Genomic DNA, 23,341 nt, shown 5'->3' with positions numbered 1-23,341 from the left:
CATCAAAGGCAGTTAGCCTGACAAAAGCCCACGTTCCCTGAACCTTGCCTTTCTCCTTTGCACTGATTAGTGGATGGTGTCAGAGTGTGGGATCTCACTTATAGGATAAGATGTCACACACAACAACCAGAGTGAGGAATAGAGGCAGAAGTCATCTTGGCCCTGTGTGCTTGCCAACCTGACTGGGTTCTAGAGTGTCACTTTTGCAAAAGAATTACCTTGCTGAGTTACTTTTGCTTTGTGTGTTTCCTTATGTAGTGGTGGGCAGGTAGTGGGTGGAAGGCAGAGATAGAGAGACTAAGGCGTTTAAGTGGAGTCATGACTGGATGGGACTCAAACTTTAGTTCTTGAGTTTAATGGTAATTATTCTCATTTCCTGAGCTATCTCACTGTCCTAACATTTGTTTCTTTACTTTTTGTTTTTCTTTTGAGACAAGATCTCATTATGTTGTTTTGTCTAGTTTGGGACTCACTGTATATAGCACAGTCTGGCCTCAAACTCAGAGCTCTGCCTGTTTCATTTTCCCAGGTTCTGGGATTAAAGGCCCCATGCTTGTGTTCTCCAAGGCAACAGAATCTAGCTCATCTGATTTTTGAAGATGCAAACAGTTCCCTGAGTCTTACATCAGTAGGTGTGATTGGGCATCTCTTGTTTAGGGTTCCTGCATCTTTAGTCATTCCCCAGATGCACAGGGATGGAAGAAGTTGTTCACAAGCTTGGGGCTCTGTCTCTTGTAAAGGGCTTCCAATACCAAGGCAGGGCACTTAGCATCCTACTGGATTTAGTAGGTCTTGCCTGCTTTCTAGCACATCAGTCCTCAGTGGTCTGATGACTACTGTTCTGTTCTAGGGGCTCGTAAGGGAACAAAATGCAGACTCAGTCCTGTTCACAGGCTTCCCTTGCATGTTTCAGCTCATCCAGCATAGGTACTTTTCCATCTTGTTTAGATCCTGTGAATTCACTACAGGCTCTGTGCTCTTGTCTGTTGGAAAAACTTTGTATTATTTTTCAGGGGCTTTTGCTTCATTTTTAAAGTAGGGTCCAGCAACAGAATCATGTCTCACTTTCCTGCGTTCCTAGTTGAGTTTTATTGATTTGCAGTTACAGGAAAGTGTGTGCATGCGCGCACGTGTGAGTGAGTGCGTGTGTGCATGTGTACTCATACACACTCTTGGGCTCTGCCTTCTATTCTCTGGTGGTGTGGATAATCCTCGAGGGCCCTTGGCCCTCAGGGCAGATAATCTCTTCAGGGTTATCTGTTAATTACCACTGAATGTGTGAAATATTTGTGAAAAGGCTTTTGAAGTGAGCTCCACGCTCGGCTGCTGCTGAGCTCCTGCACTGGCTTCCCAGGCAGAGGTTTCCCTCTCAGCTTGGTTCCCTTCAAGAGCAGAGGGTATTCTCTTCCTAAACTGTTTGCTTTTCTAATGAAGTGAGCTGTTTGTTTGACTCTGTGGTGGAAGGTATTTAACTAGGGACTAAAGTAAACCTTGGAGAGATTCAAATAAGCCAGGCATATCTGCTTTGTGAAAGGAAGGCAAATAGTTTGGCCTCCCTCACCTCCAGGAAGAGTCGTTAAGGAACTGTTTAAATAATAAACTGAGCAGAGCAAGCAGATGTTGCCCCTGCTTGTTCTACAGCCTCTGTGCTAGCCCAGCAGGCTGGCCTGGGAATTACTCTGCAGTGGCCACAAGGGGAGGAGAGAGCTGCTCGCTTCCTGCAGTTAGTAATTCTGGTTTAATGCATGTGTAGAGGGACTTTGGTATCACTCAACATTGATTGAAACAAGCCTGCTAGTCCTCAGGATGGCAAGTGAATGGTAGGGCACTATTGTCAGCAATGGCCAAGGTCCTACTTGCATTCCGACTGTTGTCCTGGGGTTTGCATTGTGTCCTGGTGAACAAGCTTGTGGTGTTTTCAGAACATGTTAGATCCCTGTTGAGTTGTCTGAGGTACTGGCACGATAGTACAGGAGAATGCATGGTGAAAGTATAGCACTTGTGTTGGTAAAGGAGCCAAGCCCCGCCTGTCTGGGCCTTTGAGTGAGGGAGGTTTGTGAACTGCAGTGGTGTATCTCCATACCAGAGCTTTGAGACAGTGCTGAGGCAGACCTGGTGGCAAGTTGGGAGTGTTTCGGAGAGAAGAGCAGTTGTATTCAGGTTTTATAAATGCTTAGGAAACCTGGGTTCCTCCTTTGGAGATTAAGAATCTCAAGATGGAGACAGTTTTGCCTCCCTCTAAGCAAGGAAAGGGTCTCTTAAGAATCACTTAAAAAGTTGATTTTACATTGAGTCTTTATGGAGAACTAAAAGCAGAATGGAAAACTAACATCTTTTGCCTTCATTTTGTGTCCTGCTTTTCCTTGGCACAGAGAAAAGGGACCACGCACCTTGGCAATATTGTGTACCTGTCGTAGCTCATGCCAGTGTCTAGGGACCACTGGGCACCATTGTCTATTACTCCCTGCAGTGTGGTCACATTGAGTAACTCTACTCTTCTCACCATACGCCTCTATCTGTAATTTGTGGTTAGGTGGTCGAACCTAGCCTGTAAGAGCTGCCGCATGAGTGTTTGCTTTGATAACTTCACTCAGGTTACAGGCACAGGACCTCAGCCAGGAAGTCAGACTTAGCAATCAAGCCTCCTTGGACTCCAGGCCAAGTCCTGTCATTTCCTACCTGACTGAAGAACACTTCTTGTCTTTTTGGATTTCTGCTGTCTCATTTGTAAAGTATGGATGTGAACATTTTCCTCCATAGGTTGTGTAAACAGGGAAGTGCCTGAAACTGCTTTAGCACATATAGCTGCTCAGCAAATGATTGCCATTTATTACCTGAGTGTGTACCTGGATATACGTTTTTATGTGTGTGTGGTTGAGCCGAGGACATTGTGTGGCTGTTTTGCAGCTCAGGAGCAGAGTTATATCCTGGTCTCAGAACTTACTTAGGGAGGAGGAAGTGGAAAACCCTTTTGTGCATTAGGATGAGGGAGGGCTGAGGAACAGGGTCAGCATTGCCTGAGCCACCAGACTAACTGTGAAGCTGTGGGCTGTCTACACAAATGGTTTCTGATCTGTGCACTAGACACTGAGTCAAGAAGGACTTAGAAATAGCAGTAAGTTCTTAAATGTCTGTTCTTTGGGATTTATGGCCTCCTTTCCCAAGGATCACTTGGTGCCTTGATCTCTTATGGAAAGTAAACAGCACAGAGTCATTTTGGCTTGACTTTTTAGATGGAACAAATATGTTTCATGACTCTAGTTATTGTATTGTCTAGTTATTTGTTTATTGGGAACTATGGCGTAAAACAGAGAACATTTCTAGCTGCCATAGATGCGATAGAGAACAGATGGATTGTTCTGGCAAGGGCAAACCAATTGAGGGTCATGTGTCCTTGGGGTCCTGAACCTGGGATTTAGAGAAAGGGAAACTGAGTAGAAAAGATAGCATCTCTGGGGATTTATATTGAAAGAAAAAGTGATGAATTTGATAACAAGATAACTGGCAGGTCACTGAATATGGTGGTGTATGCAATCCAGCACTCAAGAGGTAGAAGCAGGTTTATCTGTGTGAAGACAGTCTGGTCTACATAGAGAATTCCAGACCATCTAGGGCAATATAATAATAGCCCATCTCAAGCAAGCAAGAAGAGATGACTGACACATCACCATGAAATCTATGTTATGTTTTAAATGAGTAAAGAATCTTAGCTTTAGCCTGTAACAACACAAAGAGCTAAGAGTCGTGGGACATATTCTTGCTCTTTAGGAATGTGTGTAGACCTCAGTCCTTGTCTAGTGGCAGCTCATGGAGGAAGTAAGAGAAGTGGCCCTTTTAATGAGGTTATGTCTCCATTCAGCAAGACAGAAGAACATTCCTGTCTGAAGCGTCTGAAGCTGTGGGCCCTAAAATTGTAGTTGTGTACTCAGGTAAAACAGACTGAGATACAGACTCCAGAAGAAGTCTGGGTGCTTAGCAGCCTGTGGAAACAAGGGGATACTGTTGGACTTAGATGCCTGTGGACTAATTTATAAAGATGGAGTCTATGGAGTTGTCTGGAAATCAAGGATTACTTTGGGGAGAGTGAAGAGAAGATTCAGATGGAGAATACCTGGAGATTCTGAAGACCAGCGGCTTGCTTAGATGAGGTAGATAGCTATTGAGTCTTGATAGAGGGCTTTGAGATGAGCTAGCTGGCAAGGTTACTCACCCAGTTACAGTAGGAAATCTTGTGCCCTCAGAAACCAGAGAGCTCTGAGAGCTCCCTGAGAGCAGGTCCAGGGTTACTTAGCTCCCAAGGAAAAAGTGTCCCCAGCAGCTCCCAGCTAAATAGTAAGGTTTGTTGGCACCCCCAGAGTTTTCACTCCCCCCCACCCCCAGTCCTAAAAGCAGAACAATGGTCATTTGAATTTCTTGGTCTCTATGAATATTTCAACTTGTGTTACTTCTAGGAAACAGGGGGAGGAAGTGAAGACCAGCCATCCCCAGTGGACACTTCTGGTTTGGGAGCCCAGGCGAGATGCCATGGTCTTTGCCATGGAGCTGGTGCATTAGGAGGTGAAAGGTTGAAGATGATGTGGAATGTATTCAGGATTCCATATGGAATTAAGGCGGGGATCAAGATGGGAAGCCACATGAGACAGTGATAAAATCTAGCCATGGAGGGTGTGTGTGGAACTGGAGACAGTGAATCTTGGAATGGCTGGATCAGACATGCAGAACCCTATGGACTTGATAGCTATATATTCAGATAAGTTTGGAATAGCTATGGGCCAGACATGGGTCTGGAGAAGTTGCTCTTATGTAGAAAGAATTTTAGAATCCCTTAGATGATAACATCTGCTACAAGCCCACATGGCCAACATCTTTGAGGATGTCTGCAGAATCTGTGACTAGAGGCTGATTCAGGATTGCAGGGAAAAGGAAATTAGGAAGGGTTTTCCTGCTTGCATTCTCATGAGCCAAGCATGTGAGAGGGATTCCTTTCCCCTAAGCAATGGGGGATTCTTTCCTTTCTCTCATTTCCTTGTTCGTCCTTGCAAAGCAGCCTCAGCTGTACTTTATAATTTTACAGTCATGGTGAGAGAAGCTCCGAAAAGAAACTCATTGCTTAAAAGCTTTGTGTGTTCCTGCTAGACAATGAGAGTTCAGAGTTTAAGAGACAAGAAAGCGGGGCCTTTTTAATGCTCCCAGTATGCAATAAACATGCTGGAATTTCAGTGGAATCCAAAGGCTCACAATGCTAGCATGAAGAGCAGGCCTTTGATGTTATTGACAGAAAGAGGGTAGGAACAATAGGGCCCCTCTCATTTTTTGTTAGGAGCCTTTAAACTTTTGACCTCTAACCTTTCTGTGTCAAGGAGCTCCTTGCAAATGGGTATTAGCAGCCTGATCAAGTATCCCGAACACACCAGAGCATCAACATTTTCCTAGTGTCAAAGGAATCTTGAAAAAAAAATGTAATGTCCACTGTGGACACTAAATATCATTCAATAATTGTCTCTATAATCTCTCCTGACCTGTGATATTCACATGAAGTTATACTCTATCCAGCTGGCTAGAAAGTGACTTGAATCATGATGTGTTGATATAAGATGGACATCTGGTCCGAGCATACTCTGTGTTGAGGTAGTGTGTAGAAATCTGCATGGGCTTGTAAAGAGACGACAGTTCAGCCCCATGGGTCCTCTCCTTCTACCATTGATTCCTGGAGGCCTCTTAGGTAGGTGGATATATCCTGCAGTGCCCAGAAGGGAGAGCAGCCCCAAGTCACTCTTGCCATTTTGTTTGTTATGTTCTCTTTGCTGTGTTCTCTTCCTCTTCATCTCTCAGTTGTTGTAAAATAAATATTTGTGTGTTGCTACTGGCTTCTTAAGAATAAGTGAGTTTTTTCAGATCTCAGCCCAGGTGACCAAGGTGGGAAATCATACGGTTCTAATCTGTTGCTCTGTATACAAGGCAGGATTTGTGAGCAGTATGCTGGGCAAGATAGAGGAACACAGTGAATGCCACATGGTGGGGGAGATGCTCCAGTGTATCCAAAGGTCTAGAGTCTAGCAAGCAAGAAGTCATCAAGGACACAGTACAGCCCTTCTTCAGGATCTACAGGTAGCAGCAGCATCTCTGAATTACAAAGAAGTGCGGTAGGAGCACACAATTCCATGAGGCCACCAATAGGCTGACTAGGAGGTGGTATTTTTATTCTGTCATGACTAGCTGCTAAAACCCAGATGAGAAGATGTGTATTCTAGTTCTGTTTCTGTTCTAGTTTTCTTGCATGCCTTCTCTACAGGGACTGTAAACCTTCTCCACTGCGCCAAGACTCTGCTGATGTCCACGACCTCTTCATAACCTTCAAAGCCAGTACCACACACATGGGTGCCTCTGACATACCATTTGATAAATTCTGCTGCATGCTCTAAATGCAGCCTGCTCAGCTTGGACTAGCTCTGTGTACTGACTCTGAGGAAATACTTTCATTCCTTTTGTCACAGTGAAGCTCAGAAGATTGCATCCAGTTGTGTTCTTCTTTTGTTAATCACAACTTATGCTTCAGCTGCAGCCCCACCAGCACTAAGGGAGTGGCCCCAAGCCACTATTGCCATTGCATGGCCTCTTTTCTTTGTTGTCTGCCTCTTCACTTTTAGTAATAAACATTTGTGTGTTTCTACCGATTGGATGAAATACAAAAAGGTTTTGTTTCAAGGTGCTGATTTTTTATTCATAACTGATTCTTCAGATTCAACTGATTAACATGCACAGGTTCTTCATCTAAAATATTACATAAATGCCTGCCATCCTAAGACAGTTATCTTCGCTCTCCTCTGAAACTTCAAGAGCCAAGTTGCCACAGACAACAATCTCAAGATTCCACAACAAGGTGCTAAGCTTTAAGCTCTCAACAGCTTTTATAGATCAAACTCCAAGTTCCTTCACAATCCTTCAACAAAAGAGTATAATGTCACATGGTCAATCTGTTCCGTCACAGTAACACCCCACTCTTGGTAATAATTTCTGTTCTACTTTCCTTCTGTAGCTATATAGAATACCATGACCAAAAGCAGCATTGGACAGGAAAGGGTTTATTTGGTTTAATTTGCAGGTCTGTCATTGACTGAAGAAAGGACAGTACCTCAAAGCACTAACTTGAAGCAGACACCAAGAAAGAGTGCTGCTTGCTAGCGCACTGCCTGTGTGGCTTCCTTAGGAACAATGACCTGGGAATGTGTTGCCCAATGTGTTTGTCTTTATAACCAAAGTACATAACAGAAAAATTTTAAAAGAGAAAGACTTAATTTTAGTGCATGGTTCTAATGATTTCAGTCCATAGTCATTTGATCCCATGTGCGTAGGAAGAATATCATGGCAGTAGGAGCTTACTGGAGAAGGAAGTTTTTCACTTCATAGACAGGCAGGAAGTGCAGGTGGAAAGCATGTTGCCAATCTTCTATTTTAGAGAGCTTCTTCATCCAGTGAGCTGTATCTCAAGAAGTGTCCAGAACATCCCACAGTAGTACCATTGAACATTCACAACATGAATGTGTGGGGAACATTGCAAACTCACATTTCCATAAGAGGAGACATTCATTATTGGTTGAGAGAACAGCCGTGGTCATAGATGGCTTTCTGAAGAGCACCCATGCCCAGGGAAGGATATTCTGGGCTTAGCTAGGCTGTCAAGGCTAGAATACCTCAATTAAGAGACTGAACTGAGATGAGCAGAATATTTATACACTACATATTAGGCAAGGAGTGAGTTATGGTTCATTCTTGGTTTTAGGTAAATCTGGGGAGTATACTTGTCCCACTATCCATGAAGGCTGCATTACAAGACTCCATGTGGAAGGCTATGGGAAAGTGTATTTTATAAACTGAATGTAGTGAATGATAAACCTTAACTAATAAAAAATTAAACAGCCACAAAAATACATTACAAAAGAGACATATAAATGAAGTCATTGTCAAAATATCTTACTATATACTGTACTGTGTTTCTAGGTATCTAAGGCGTGCATAATATGGGAGTCCTATATTGTTTAGATAAAAAAATGTTGAAAACAGAGCTGGAGAGATGGCTCAGTGGTTAAGAGCACTGACTGCTCTTCCAGAGGACTCAGGTTCAGTTCCCAGCATCCACATGGCAGCTCACAATGGTCTGTAACTCCAGTTCTAGGTGAACCAACACTCTCACACAGACATACATATAGACAAAACACCATTGCACATAAAATAAAAACAAATAAATCTTTTTAAAAAGTGAGTTCGAGGTCAGCCTGGTCTACAGAGTGAGTTCTAGGACAGCTAATGCTACCCCCCCCCCCCAAAAAAAAGGATGATTGAAAAAAATTAAAATTAAACATTGACAGTGTTAAGTAAATTGTGTAAGAGCATTGGCCTGGAGTCACAACAATACCCAGGTTCTCTTCTCTTCCCCCATACACCACTGGGCAAATACCTTAACTGGTTATTCCATCTATTTGTATAAGACTTACTTTTCAGGGTCAGGATATGAAGAAATAAAAAGCTGTCTAAAAGGCCTTTTTAGTGCTTCAAACACATAAACATATTCTGTGGAGTCTATCTATTTTCACTATCACTTTGATTATTGCTGTTATTGAGAGAAACATTGGAAGAACTTTAGCTCTTCCTTGACAGGAATGATAAATGGGATAATGGTGGAAATTAAGCAGAGAGGAGAATAACCCATTCTTTAAAAACTTGTCTAATTTTGAACAGAAACAATGCATATGTCATTCATTTCTTTTAAAATTCCTTCTAATTCTCCACCCCTAGCACTGCGAACTAATTTAAGTATTTCTGCATGCTAAGCATGGTCTCTACCACTGACTTATATAGTTGCCAACCAGTGTATTCAAGATGTTGGTAGTTTTCCATTGCCTCCATGATGCATGACTCTCTAGCTAATAAACATTACTCTCTTTGTGAGGTCTATGGAGGCCAGTGTGCCAGCCCTCTTCAGGAAAGAATGGCTGTGTGGTGCCTGATTGCTCCTCAGGATTCATGCTTCCAATGTGTTTGACAGAGAAGTTGAGAACTTATAACTGTGCCTGCATTTCTTTCTGCTGATGGGCCTCCTGTCTCAGGTGTAGCAGATAGAAACACTCTCTCATTTGCTTCACTTTGTGGGGGTTGGAAAAGATCTGACCAGATGCTAGAATTTCCTTTTGTCTTGATTCTAGGAAATACAGACAGATAAGATGTGGGGACCGTAACATGCTTTAGAAATGCTGCTTTCAAAGTAGCTAAGGAGATCCTTGCTTGGGTATGGAAAGGTGTTTGAAGTCATTTCTTTTAGATAGAATACAGCTCCTAGACCTAACCTTTGCTGATCTTTGGTTTCCTAACTAACTTAGGCAAGTTCTGAATACATTAACTTCAAGGCCTCTGCTTGTGGAACTAAGGTTGCTGGATGATTATGAACATATCCCAGCCTCTGTTTTATAAATCATAAGCACTAAGGATCCAAATACATGGTTTTGCAGCTATAGATTTGACGTTTGAATTGTGTTATTAAAAAGTACTTCTCTTTTATAAAAGTATTTTTTTGTCACTAGGAACTAACTTACCTTTTAGCTTTTAGGTTTATATATTGTCAGTAAACTTTTCAACAAATATGTCAACAGCATATTTCAGAGTAATAGGATTTGTATGGTTTTATGTGATTTTCTTGGTGTGAAGATTAGATGCAGTTGCCGTGTACCTTCTCATGCTTCTCCTTGCTGTTTTTCTGTAGTTACTTCTTTCTCTCTTGTTTTGACATGGAAGGCTGCAAACCAGAAGTATGCCAGATTATACCTGTATGGGGAGCATAGCCTAGACACATTCCAGAGTCCTGGGTGGCCTGTAAGGAGGTATGGTTTATTTTCTGCCTTTGGGCATCCAACAGATGGGATCTAGAGATGAAAAGCCTACAGGTCTGCTAACAAGAGATGGTAGAAGTTTGCAGAAATGAATAGAAGCAACCATTTCTTCCCTCTTCAAGACATAGCTGAGGAGCAAAGTCTGATGGTTCTTTTGTCAAATCACATGTAGAGAGTCATTGATCACTTCTGTGTGGAAAACCTATAATTATGTCTGTTAAAGAGCATAGAATGTTTCCCCTTCTAAGTAGGCCTGAAGCATCCACACTTTTGTCTTCCTTCTTTTTGAGCTTCATTTGATCTGTGAATTGTATCGTGGGTATTCTGAGCTTTTGGGCTAATATCCACTTATCAGTGAGTGCAGACGATGTGATGTGTGTTTTTATGACTGAGTTACCTCACTCAGGATGATAGTTTCTTGTTCACCCATTTTCCTGTAAATTTCATGAAGTCATTGTTTTTAATAGCTAAGTAGTACTCCATTGTGTAAATGTACAACATTTTCTGTATCTATTCCTCTGCTGAGGGATATCTCAGTTATTTCTAGCTTTTGGCTATTATAAATAAGGCTGCTGTGAACATAGTGGAGCATGTGATCTTCTTATATGTTGGAGCCACTAGAAAGTCCCTGATGCCAAGGTAGCAAGAGGTTCCCAGGACCCAACAGGGTTGACATTATCCGAATTACCCAACAAAGGTGAGAGAGAACCTGTAGAGACCATATCCAGTAGATAAGCATGGTGGCCAGTTAAGAGTTGCAGCTACCCACCCATCTGCAAATTTTAACCCAGAATTATTCCTGTCTAAAGGAAATGCAGGGACAAAACATGGGGCAGAGACTGAAGGAAAGGCCATCCAGAGACCACTCTACCTAGGGATTTATCCCATCTGCAAACACCAAACCCAGACACTATTCCTGATGCCAAGAAGCACTTGAGGACAGGAGCCTGATATTGCTTTCCCCTGAGAGGCTCTGCTAGAGTCTGGCCAATACAGATGTGGATGTCATAGCCATCCATCAGACCGAGCCCAGGAACCCCAGTGGAAGAGCTAGTGGAAGGACTGAAGGAGCTGAAGGGGATTGCAACTCCATAGGAAGAACAACAATATCAACTAACCGGACAGGCCTAAACCACCAACCAAAGAGTACACATGTAGGGATCCATGGCTCCCGGCTTTGTCAGGCATCAATAGGAAGGGAGGCCCTTGGTCCTGTGGAGACTCGATGCCCCAATGTAGAGGGATGCTAGAGTTGTGAGGTGGAAGTGGTAGGTGGATGGGGGAGCATACTCATAGAGGCAAGGGATGGGGTATGGGATGGAGGGTTTTCAGAAGGGAAACTGGGAAGGAGGACAACATTTGAAAAGTAAATAAATAAAATAACCAAAAAAAGAGGCATAGCATGAGTTTGAATGCTTCAAAGGGGGTGTATTGTAGCATGGAGAAAGTGCTGTGGTTATAGCAGTGATATCTTGCATATCAGTTAAATTAACTGCATAGATTGCCTACATACTTGCATAGAAGAAGCAGTGAAGGCTGGGCAATTTGAGTAGTTTGGAAATATTCTTGGATGTTAATAAATTCAGTCTAGAACATAAGGTATTTGCCAAAAGTAAAGTTACTGGGTTTTAGAAATAGAAGGTGTTGTATTTAGTTTTGGTTTTGCTGGTCAACCTTCACTATGAATCTACATATGACCTCATTTTGTAACCTCAAGTTAGAAAATTAAATGATTAGTATAGTTTGGTAGGTTTCAGGTTGATTTCGTCCATTGTGTTTACCTTAGCAAGTCTCTCCTCCCTGTAGATTTACTAACACTAGAGGTATCCTCCTGTGTGCTGCAGCCTCAATCTAACGCTATTCCTGACCAATGTGCGCTGATGTTTAGGGTGGAAATCAAGTAGATTTCCATACGTAAAAAAATTGATGCATGTTTTCTGCACTGTATATAGTTTTGATAACGTACTTTGTGATTTAACAACAGGTATGTCAAACATTTTCTGTAAATATGGGCTTTGTGTTCCCTGTGTTGTATCTCAAAGGTTGTACCTTGGATGTGTGAATGTGGGCATAGATAACTGGTAGACAAGTGAGCAAGGCAGTGTTTCAGTACAACTTTCATTTCAGAAGCTGTGTGGTATGATAGTTCTAATTCCTTTCAATAGCATGTCCTATCCAACTCATGTTTTCTGCCATGCTAGGAACTCAGGTTCATTTGAGTACATTTTTACAGTACACAGAGCCTCCATTTCTTAACACTTTCATGACCCTGTGTCATTCGATCATAAATATTGCTGTTATATCACACCACATCTGCTGGGTAAAAGGGATCGGTACTTTTACATCACCTGTGTTATCGTAACAGGATGATACATATTCATAACTCTTAAGAGGTTTCAAACTCTTGACAGCATACATTTAAGATCGTGGTGCTCCTGCGGTGCTACAGGGATACTGAACAGGTCCATTCTGTCCATATACAGTAGGAATCCTTCAATTCATCTCTGTAGACCAAGGAGAACCAAAGACTGTCTTACTGAAGGCTTGTGGTAACATGTCTAGAATGTCTCCTGAGGGGCCAGATCAGTTTTCCCTGGGTGCCAGATGTCCAAAGGCAAGAGTAGCAAGAGTCTGAGTTAGTGAGTCAGTCTGGATTTGGAGACTTCTCAGGACTCAGTTACTCAGTGTCTCCATCAAGCTACTGGAAGAGGTGATTACTGAAAATGTCCCAAGTTTGAGAGGCTTTTGTAAGGTCAGGGTGCCTCTCCCTGTCATTTCATCAGGGCAGTATCTTGCCACTGCTTTGGTTTTTCCTTCCCACTTTTTCCCCCCCTTCCCAAACTTGAGACCTCATTTTATATAAGGAGAGGGGTTTGTGTAGAATTTTGCCCAGTGGATTTTAGTACAGAAGCCCATGCATCCTTTTTCTGGTCTGTTGATTGACAGCAGATACAGGGTGACTAAGATCAAGTGCAACATTGCTACCTCTGGTCTTGAAACAGTCTCCAGGCCAGGCCATGTTGCTACCTAAATCAACCAGGAGGACTTGTGCACCTGGAAGTTTACTTCTGTTGATTTCTCATCTACTGCCTCCTGGGCAATCAGGGCACTCTGACATCATTTGGCGAATTACTCCTTCAGGGCACTAACTGAGTTGACTTTGATCTCTCCTTTTTTAATCTACAATTTTTGTATGTAAATTTGAAACCTTAAAAGACAATTTCCCAGGATGGCATCCAAGAGATCTCATAGCCCGAGGACACTAAAACTATTTCCTGGGAGAAGGCTGTAACTAAAGATCAATCTCCACATGTCCTTGGTTATTCCCTGGCCGTAGGTTTTATGATCAACCCGTGCTGTTGTGAGGAGACCTAAACTCAATGCCTCTCATTTCTAATGAACCCCCTAATACTTGGCATGATGACAGGCAGCGTGAAGCTGAATACTGACAACTCTACCCAGCTCAAACATTTTTTACTATGCATTTCTATTTAAAGACGTATCAAGCCAGTTTCATATTCATAAGGTTGAAAGACTTTTACACACTAAGGGCTCTGCTAGGACACACCTTTCAAATCTCGGTTTCGTATCAGAGGCCTCTGGCATCACAGTCAAACCTTGTGTAAGTCTGTAATAAATCATCTTTGCAGCCATGCTTGTGCATAGTCCACTGCTTACCATGGCTCTGCAGACCCACCCCTACCTACTGGAATTTTAATTCCCTCAGTAAAATTGATTCCACCAGGTCTGCACATTATTCTCCCTGTCTTCCATTTAGCGCGTTAGTTTCCTGACAGTAGAGTACACAGCACTTAGCAGCTGGTTTGTGGAACCATCAGTCAGGAAATTGTATGATAAATAGGAGGTAGCCAGGTTTAGTGGCACTTCCTTCTGCTTCAGCAGTTTTTGCCTGACTTTGGAGAAGTCATCACGGAGTGTTTTGTCACATCCTGGGGCAAAAGATGGCTATGGTGCTGTAACATAAAACACATACACTGAGTTATGATGTGCCCCAGCTGCACTGCTCATGTGTGAAAAATAAACCTTGAGGTGGCAGATTATGATGACTGCTGGCAACCGGGACATTTTGGGGTCTGTGATGGAATATGCTGCTGTTGCATAGAAACAAGGAACCAAGATGCAGGGTGAGGCAGGCATTTGTGGTCTGGGATAGTCTTTTAAGGGCTCTTGGGATCACTCCCGTGTAAGGCCACACATGTTAGAGGAGTGCTTGTCCTGTGTTTTATTCTTTATCATTTCAGGGTATGTCAAGCATGCCTTGAATCAAAAGAAGTTTGTCTTTGCTAGTTCCCCCCAAAATGTGGCATAAGAGGGGTGATCTCCATGAATAACCAGTAAAAGATACACTTGTTTACATGTGCTTCAACAGTCCAGAAAATCCTGTTTAAATTTAATCAAGAGAGAAGCATATGAATGGGAAAACAGCAAACTAAAAACCAATTGTTCTTTAGTTATATAACATCACATCTATTTTCTGTCCTGTATTTAGACTCAGTTCTAGAATTAAGAATTTGTAAGTTTCCTTCACCATATAACACTTTGTATAATAGTGCTACAAGTTGTATTTAGAATTAACTTCCAAAATTACGAAACGCTGTAAACCTGACATGTGACGACTTCACTGAATGCCACAGCACTGCTCTTAGCATCTACTTACCTGGTGGATGAATGTTAACAGTACAGTCAGGAACCGAAATGTAAGGAATAAAACTCTTATCTTCCAACTCTCACACAGTTGTTACAGAGTCACCTGAGACAGGCCCATGAGGGACACGCTTCAAAAGTAGACTTTCTCTACAGTTGCTTTACATACAGTTCTATTAAATGTGGTTCTATGATTCCCAAGAAAGATGACAGGCATGAGGCGCCGGGTGCTGCAGAACCAGGCTTTTTGTGTAGGAAGGGGGTATACCCATATTTGATGATCACCTGCCCTTACCTTAGATTTGAGCATGATTGATGTGGATTTTTTTTTTTAATTTAAATTTAAAGTTCAGATACATTTGGTGAGAATCTGTCCGTCTTTATAACTAGTCTCAAAGACTGTTCCATTTAGTTTTATGTTGTCTTAAGGAGGATGGAAAAGATAACTTTTATCAAAACTGGTTAAATAAAATAGGGATATTTTGCTTTTTTTTAAATTCGGAACATTTGGTCTTCCTATAGGGTTGCTTTTCATCTCAGGATTACTGGGTTAAGTGTAACATTGAATTTGCCACATGACTGAATAAACTTCTACCTGAGACTCAAACTTAGCAAGCCGTTACAGGAGAATTGGCTTACATCCTTTTAGTACCGATTGTTAAACTTAAATTACAGTAGTTTTTCATGTGTACTTATGCATTGTGTGAGGTGTGACAAGTGATTAGGTAACTCCACTGGATGCATTTCCTCGTGATGCCACAGTGACACTGATTTGATAATACCAAATTAATTCCTTCTCTGCTTCTCTACTGTTAACTCCCTCCTTACCTGATATTACAACAACCACAAGCCTTCACTGAGTAAGGAGCACTGCTCACTTTCACAGACCTCTTGTGCTATTTTTCTAGGTTTAGAACATTGAGAAATACTAATGACAATGCAATTTTATGTCTCTCCTTGGTGGGCCACATGTATTTAGTCAGTGTATACTCATAGTTTTCCCTCATATCTTTTTGTTCTAAGTATGCTTAGATCTTTAAAGGAAGGCCACAAGGGGAAAACTTGGGGTGGGGGTGGGGAGTGAAGCATAGCTTACATTCTCAAAGAAGGAAAATTGAAGAAAAATTGGGAAATAGATGGATGTAGAGGGAAGAAAATGAGATTCTTCTGAATTCATAACTGTAATAGTCACCTAGGTCCACTTACATTTATGAATTTGTGTTCTCAGTTGGGGTGCATCATTGCTGCCTCAGGAGGTACAGTTTACACACTGGCCTTGTGTGCTTGTGCAGTTTCCCAGACCTTGTTGCCACATTTGTGTCTCCCAGAGACTACTCTGGATACACAAAGCCTGCTTATCAAGCTTTGGTTTGACTTGCCTTTCAGCCTGCTAATTATAAATTTCAGAATCCTTGAAGTAACCAGGTACCATTCTAAAGTTTTCTTGCTGTGCATATCAATCCCCAGGAGTGCTTTGCTGTGACACTTGACTGTCAGTCTTCAAGGGCACTATTTAAGAATTATCTCTGACATATTTCCTATAATATCACTTAGCACTGGTGACAAATGTACAGGTTTCAGGCTCTCTTATTTTATTCCTTGGAACTTGGACGAAACATTTGTACTAAATATCAGTCATATGTGTAGCTATAAAAACCACTAAAGTTCTGTTCACTTTTATGTAGCAGATCGGTATATTTTTTGAAAAATCATTTTTTAGGTTTGAAGGTACATGTAATTTTGGGTCAGAAGATTCTGTAAAAGTAAACCACACACACAGGACCCAGGAACTGACGGACACAATGTGTGGAAGAACAGACAGGAACTGTGGGTTACCATGGAAGCCAGACAAAGATGTTAGATCCCTTTGGAGCTGGAGTTACAAGTGGTTTTGAGCCACTGGACATGGTTGTTACGAATCAAACTCGGGTCCCTCTGCAAAAGCAGCAAGTGTTCTTAATCATTGATCCATCTCTTTGGTCTCAGTTCTTGAAATTCTTAAAAGATATTTGGTACAGTAAAGTTGCCTTCAGTTGAAACGACTTCTAAAAGTATTTGTTTTATATAAGGTGTACTTTCTTTTTTTTTCAGACCCTCCTCATCTTTTCCCTGCTTTCCATCCTCCTGTACCAATTGATGCCAGACATCATGAGGGTCGTTACCATTATGATCCATCTCCTATTCCTCCATTACATGTGTAAGTATTAAAATGTTACCCATTAATGAAATGGACCTAAACCCTGGCTTTAATGCTTCAAAACTCTTTGTTAATGCATGTCTTCTGGGCTTTGAAGGTTTGATAGCAGTGTAAGATTTACTCTTAAGACATAGCAAAGCTCTATCTGCTTTTAGATGTATTGAATCCGACCCTGTGCTTTCTGAGGGTGCTTGTCATATGGTTTAGCTGGCCACTATTTTCTGAATATTTTGCTGTTGAGAGACAAAGAGTTGGGAGTCATAAACTTCAAATTAAAGCATTAAAGTTAAACTTTAATGGAAGTTTACTACTTACCATTTGTGCTTGGTTGTGATTTAGGTTTCAAGTTCTGCATGCTAAAATTTTTGTTACATGAAAGTTCTGACCAAGTATTATAGTGGATCTAAATGAAATGTTTATGGAAGATTTTCAGAGTCCCCATGGTCCATATAGCAGCAGTCACTTGATTGATGGGAATGTCACCCAAACAAAGTGGCAAATGTGATTGAGCACATGGCTTCACATAAGATAAAAGAAAAGAATGTGTGATAAAATGTATTTAGTATAAAAGGAAAAAGAAAGTCTTATTGAAATAAATATTATCTCACTTTGTTTTGAAGGGAAAGAAAAATAATCATTGATTTATACACTAACAGAATATTCGTCTGCTGTAAGTTTGAGAATACTGTCATATAGTATAATAATTGCATGCACTCCCTAGAAGGGGCTGTTCCCTGCTAATGGCCTTGGTACACATGTAGTCATATGTAATAATCACCTTTCTTTCCGAGACGGTGAAGTTAGAAAACCACGAATAATACTTTGAAGAATAATGCTGGTTATATAGATGCTAGATTGCATCTCTCTGACTATTAGTTACAGCTGTGTAATTATATGGTATGCTGAAGAAAAATGAAGTTGTTTTAAAACAAGTCCTCCTCTGTGAACAGAATTAATTGATATTAACAGTCCTAACTGCATGCCCAAGTACACATATAATATTTTACCAACCAGTTTTCAGATCCATCTCCCATTACTGAATTGTAATTTCAGTTCAGATTTGCCTGGGGCTGAGTAATAAATCTGCATTGAGAACTTCTGTAAGCATTGGAGGAGAAGTGGGTATTTACAGAGGAAGAATGCAGAATTTTGTGACTTATTCCTCCGGTGACTTCTACTAGAGTCCAAGCAAGTATTTACAGGGTTCTGAAGCCTGGAAAAGCTACTCACATAATGCCAAAGGACCAAAGGAAGTTCTACCACACAAGGGGAAGTGCATTCCTTACTGAGTTTGCAAGATGACCTGTGACTCACCTGGTCTTGTAGAAGCTTTGTGGTATGGATAGGACCACAGGGATCTTGGTGTTCTAGCCTGTATCTAGATCACACAAGACTTTAGAGACAAAGATAGCTAATTCCTCTCAGTCTTTCTGATGAAATAATTTAAACCAGATGTTCTATGGAATCTGAAAGTTTTTCCCTTTTCAAAAATCATGCTCTAGAGAATTTTATTAAACTGAGCTCAAATATGCTGATCTCTTTCCTCTGGGTGTATTATAGTTCATTTTGTAAATAAATTTAAATAGGAAGTTACCAATTAAAAACTGCACCTATTGGTCCTCTAGTAGTGTTATAGGAACAACAAATTTTCCCACAATCCCTGTTGGATGGTCTGGGTTCATAGCAAAAACAGTGTTAAAGATAAGGTAAGTCCTGTGTGGAGGAGCAGAGAGTCGGCCATGGGGTTTTGCTTCAGCTGTGACTTGGAGCTGAGGTTTCTAAGCTTCCCAGTGCTTTCTACTTTTTCAACCAAGTTTTAAGATACTTGAGTAGTAATTGACTAAATTGTTCTTGTGCAGCCTACATGTGTAATTATCAAAGAGTTACAATGTAAGGCAGGTTGACAATTCTGAGTTTCAAGAGAATAAGTCCTCGAGGACTCTGAGAGAATGTTGTGTCTGTGGGTGTGAAACACGGCACCTCATGTCTGCAGTTTTCTGGGATTGTTCACATCAGCTTGCCTTAGTAGATTCCTGGGTGGCTCTGACTGAGATTATGACATGGGCTCTAAGAAGTTAGAGCAAATCACATCTTTGCCTTTGTAGCATTGTGTTTTCTTCCCATTGTATTCTTCTTGCTTGGTAATTTGTTAGGAATTGTATTTGGGGAAAGTGCTCAGCATATGAACAGATAGATGTGTAGATGGTCCTCAGTGGATACCTAGGCTGGTCCAGCCTTGGAAGTAGTGGCTGAGTTATCAGGATGCCTTAGGCTTGTCACACACTTGTACTGTATACAGGTCCTGGCAAATGCCCCCTGATGTGAAGGCCCTGCTTGTCACTAAAACAAAGCTATCTGCTTTAGGAAGTGCTCAGTAAAATAACCTTAATGTATATACTCTGCAAAGGTTGGGTCTCTAAATAAATGCTTACAATTAATGTATAAGGGTACCAAATTTCTCCTGGTCTCACTCCGTGATGACCCAACTTTCTGTACCCCTTCTGTCAATGTGTGAGCACACCTGAGATTGTTAAAGCTGAGGGTATTGATAGTAAATGTGGCCCCTCTACCCAAACCTTCCCAGTATTAACTGTAAAACATAAAAGTATCTTATCCAGAATTTGAATTCCAAAATGCTTGCTGTATAATCGTGTTCTAGAAAATGAAATCAAGAGAGCTTAGTAAGCTTTTTAGAGTGAATATTTTAATTACAGGAGGATAAAACTTGGAGATATTCTCATTGTTTTGTAAACACAATTGTTCTTCTGGTGCCAACTTTAGAAACTAAATTATAAGTCTGAAAAGCAAGGGCCTGTGTTGATGGAAATGCTGACAGACCAGTGTTCGGAAGGATGGCAGGCACGGCGGTAATTATGCTATCATATTCCATCATTAGAGATTCTATTGAAAAGATTTATAAATTGCCCCTCTTTTTAGATAAACCACCCTATATTAAGGCATCAATGATATGGTGCAGAATTAAATTAAAATCTCATAAAATGAAATATGTTCTGTATTAGCTGTTTGACACTTAATTTGCCTCTGAATGAGTAGGGGAAATCACAAATTAACCTGCTTTTGTTTTTCCAACCGTGGCTTATTAGGTGTTAGAACAACTGCAATTATAGCCCAATAATAACCCAGAAGCCTTATAAATATGTACGGAAATATGTCAGCGTATGTTTAAAAACTGGGTTTGTTACATGAAATGCCTTTAGCGTACCCTTCTTGCTTGCACATTGTTGTCCATAGTTTATGGTTGAGCAGTTCAAAGATAGAAATTTAAATAGACTAAAATACAGTACTAGAAATAATACTAAGATTTGTTATTTCTTTTAGCCCAAAATCATGAAGTTAGATTAAGAAGGACATGCTATAGGTGTCATCTCTCTAGGTTCTCACATCAAACTGCTCTCTGAAATGGACAATGGCTGCATCATGTTTGTGTCATTCAAATGGTTCCTTAAACATTGAGTATGAGAGTTCTTTCCTCATATTCTGAGTTGTTTTGAATGAATTCACCAGGGCTTGTGTCCAACTTACAGCTGGAATGTCTCTTTCTCAAATTGCAATAATTCCCAGTTCTATGTATAGTATAAAACATATAACAGTATAAAACACTGTTTTAGAAAAATCACCAAAATCCACGTAGCATATTACTGAATCCATCTGATGCACCAGTGTTAAACCTGAGCCTGGACACACACTGCATTGTCCAGTCCTCTCTCTGTTTCCTGGCTTGAGCTGTTTACACCAGGGTTGTGTAACCCTGTGGTTGCACTGTTCCATTCTGTGGACCTTAATAAAGCCCTCTAGACTACATGTTACAACTGGTTTTTAAAACTTCTTTAAAAATGGAGATCCTTGGTCAGTTATATCTTGCACCTCCAAAATACACTCAGATTTTCAAGTGGTTGCTTTTTACAGTCATGAAGAGTGTGCTACTGCGCTTTGAGTTTGTGCACATTTTGAGTGTGTGTACATTTGAGTGTGCGCATCTTGAGTGTGTGTATGTTTTAAGTGCTGGAACTTACTTGATCATGTTTCACTTCAAAAGTCGGAATGGTGTATTTTTAGAAACTCAGATAATAAAGTGTTTTGAATTCTTGTACGATTTCATTCACATTCATTTAGGGTTTCCAGGGTGTGTTGATGTCTATTCTGTATGTAAAAACTCTTTAAGCCATTTTTTTTTTTCATTCATGAACCAGTATGAATTAGATTTTGGACTCTCCTGTAGCTTTCTACTGAGATCTGCAATTCATTTTCCAAAGCTGAGTCCTTAGTTACTAATCCATTGCAATAATTCAGGCCCCAGTGATCTGATCTTGCCGTGGAACTGAGAGCAGTGCTCGTATTGTGCAGTGGATGAGAATGGCACCTCACTAGGCTGCATCTCCAGCCAGTATGCAGACACTGCTGTGTATCACCCTCCACTTTACTAATTCCCTTTAACTTTACGGTCCGATGAGAAATGAGCACTCTCCTGGTTCTTTCCCTTGAGTCAAGGTGGCTTACATGGAGGCTGCCCAACTCACTGCAATTACTCTAAGGTAGAGGAACTAGCCTTTCACAAGAAGTAGCCTGCCTCCCGCTGCTTGGAGAGGAGTGCAGGGATCAGCTTTGAAACACAGTATACTGGCACAAGGAAGGTTTTGCCCTTGTGATTGATTACACAGCCTTTTAGGCTTGAGAGGAGAAGGTGAGCAGCAAGTTTGGAGAATGATTGCATTCATTACTTCCCAGAGAGAGGAAAAGTACAAGGAAAGATACTCCATTATAGTAAATATTTAGAGAAAGAAATAGTAGGTAAATGATCAGGACTGCTACTGAGTCTTCCTGCGCCACTGAACTCAGTGTCTTGTTAGTGCCAACCGTGTTTATTGGAAGTGCATGTAATGCTTATTCACAAGAAGCTTTCAGTCTGGCCCCTTAAAATGGGTGCATATGCAAACTAGTGGTTTCATTTTATTTAGTCTGAGGGAATCCTTGACTAAGATATGGAGAATTAGCAAAATCTTCAATTTGGGGCATAAATGATTTAGAATATTTTAATAGCATAATTTAAAATGAAGAAATGGCATATATATATATATATATATATATATATATATATATATATATATACACACATACATACACACACACACACACACACACACACACACACACACACATATATATCCTCCAGTATTTTGATCTACCATAGATGACTCTGAGGCTGGTAAAGTGCACTGACATTAGATTAAATTGAATATTGTAGCAACACAATTACCTCTACCTTCACACAGAAAAGATAAAAAACTAGATTGTAATTACATCTCTCAAGCCAACTACTATGTGTTTCTTTGCTTATATGAGACTGAGTCTGTGCTGTAAACCCTGTAGCTTCTAAGTAATTGGTTATTTAGCAATGAGAATGGACCGCTGCTGTCTAGGCTGCTGCCATAACTTTGCCTGTTTGCTTTTCCTTTTTATTTGTTTCACTTTATTAGGATATGTTCCTCATTCCAAGAAAGCTGGCACACTCAGGAGTGAAAGATCCAGAACGCTTGCTTGCTAAGTTTCTATTAAATAGTTCCCATTACAGTGGGAAATGCTTCCTATAGCCAGGCTGCTCCCCTGATAGGAAACCAGGTACTGTTGTAAAGATCTGTTGTCTCCTTGCAACTGGGATACACACACAATACATATACACACATATATGTATGTTACTAGTTTTATATATAACTAGTTTATATTATATGCACACATATATATACATTCTCTAGCGGTGCACACTGATGTCTAAGTTTTCTAGCTATATAAAAAAACCTTTCAGTTCAAAAGCCTGAACATGTATGTGACTTTTATAACACTTCTTCAGATGATCATGTGTTCATCTTAGCATCTCCCAGAAGTATCAGCACCCACTCCTTCTCTTGGGTATTGATACATCTGTGTATTTACATATATATTGCAATTGGGTACAAATATTACAAATACCAGAATTTCATGGATAAGGCACAAAAGAAACAGTTTATGTTGGAAACAATACATAATACCAACAGAAACTAATGCTGATGACTTACTGTATGTTAAGCACAATTTTAAGACTCCATACTTATCTACTGTGATATTTACTCCAAGCCTATGATGGACGTTTTATAATTAGCCCCATTTTAAGCTTATAGACATCTAACCATATGGACAGATACAGCTTTTGGAGTGGGTTACACCTGTATTTTAGTTCAGGGATTGGGGTCCACATTCTTTGCCCATGCTGCTTGGCTCTGTTAGTGAAAATGAATACCACACACTTTGCAGGCCTGGATTTGACTTAACTAATTCTACCAACACCTGACTCCTGCAACATGCTAAGATGAATACATGACACTCTGGAGAAGTCTTATAGAAGCCACATATGTGTTCAGGCGTTTGAGTTAAAATTTAGAAGTCTGTGTGCACTGCAGTAGAATGTTCGAAGCTTATGGGACAGTTTACATATCCAGCCACATGTGTGGCACACCTAATTACTTTTGACAAGACTGCATTGAAACATGCATAAACAGCCAGCACTTCCTCTGAATGTCCAATAGAATTCAAGCCTTATTAACTA

General features: G+C 40.7%; 1 protein-coding gene across 1 annotated transcript in view; it reads left to right on the top strand.

The window, feature by feature from the left end:
• The window catches only part of Gli3 (GLI family zinc finger 3), a 274,281-nt gene that overhangs the window by 135,940 nt on the left and 115,000 nt on the right, over nt 1–23,341 (top strand). The window contains exon 4 of the mRNA XM_076939344.1: nt 16,638–16,743. Coding sequence (XP_076795459.1) covers nt 16,638–16,743 — 106 coding nt within the window. The remainder of the gene's footprint in view (nt 1–16,637; nt 16,744–23,341) is intronic.

Source organism: Arvicanthis niloticus, chromosome 8, assembly GCF_011762505.2.
Source record: "Arvicanthis niloticus isolate mArvNil1 chromosome 8, mArvNil1.pat.X, whole genome shotgun sequence".
NCBI lineage: Eukaryota > Metazoa > Chordata > Mammalia > Rodentia > Muridae > Arvicanthis > Arvicanthis niloticus.
The sequence above is the reverse complement of the archived record's forward strand: the minus strand, read 5'-3'. Positions and strand labels throughout refer to the sequence as shown.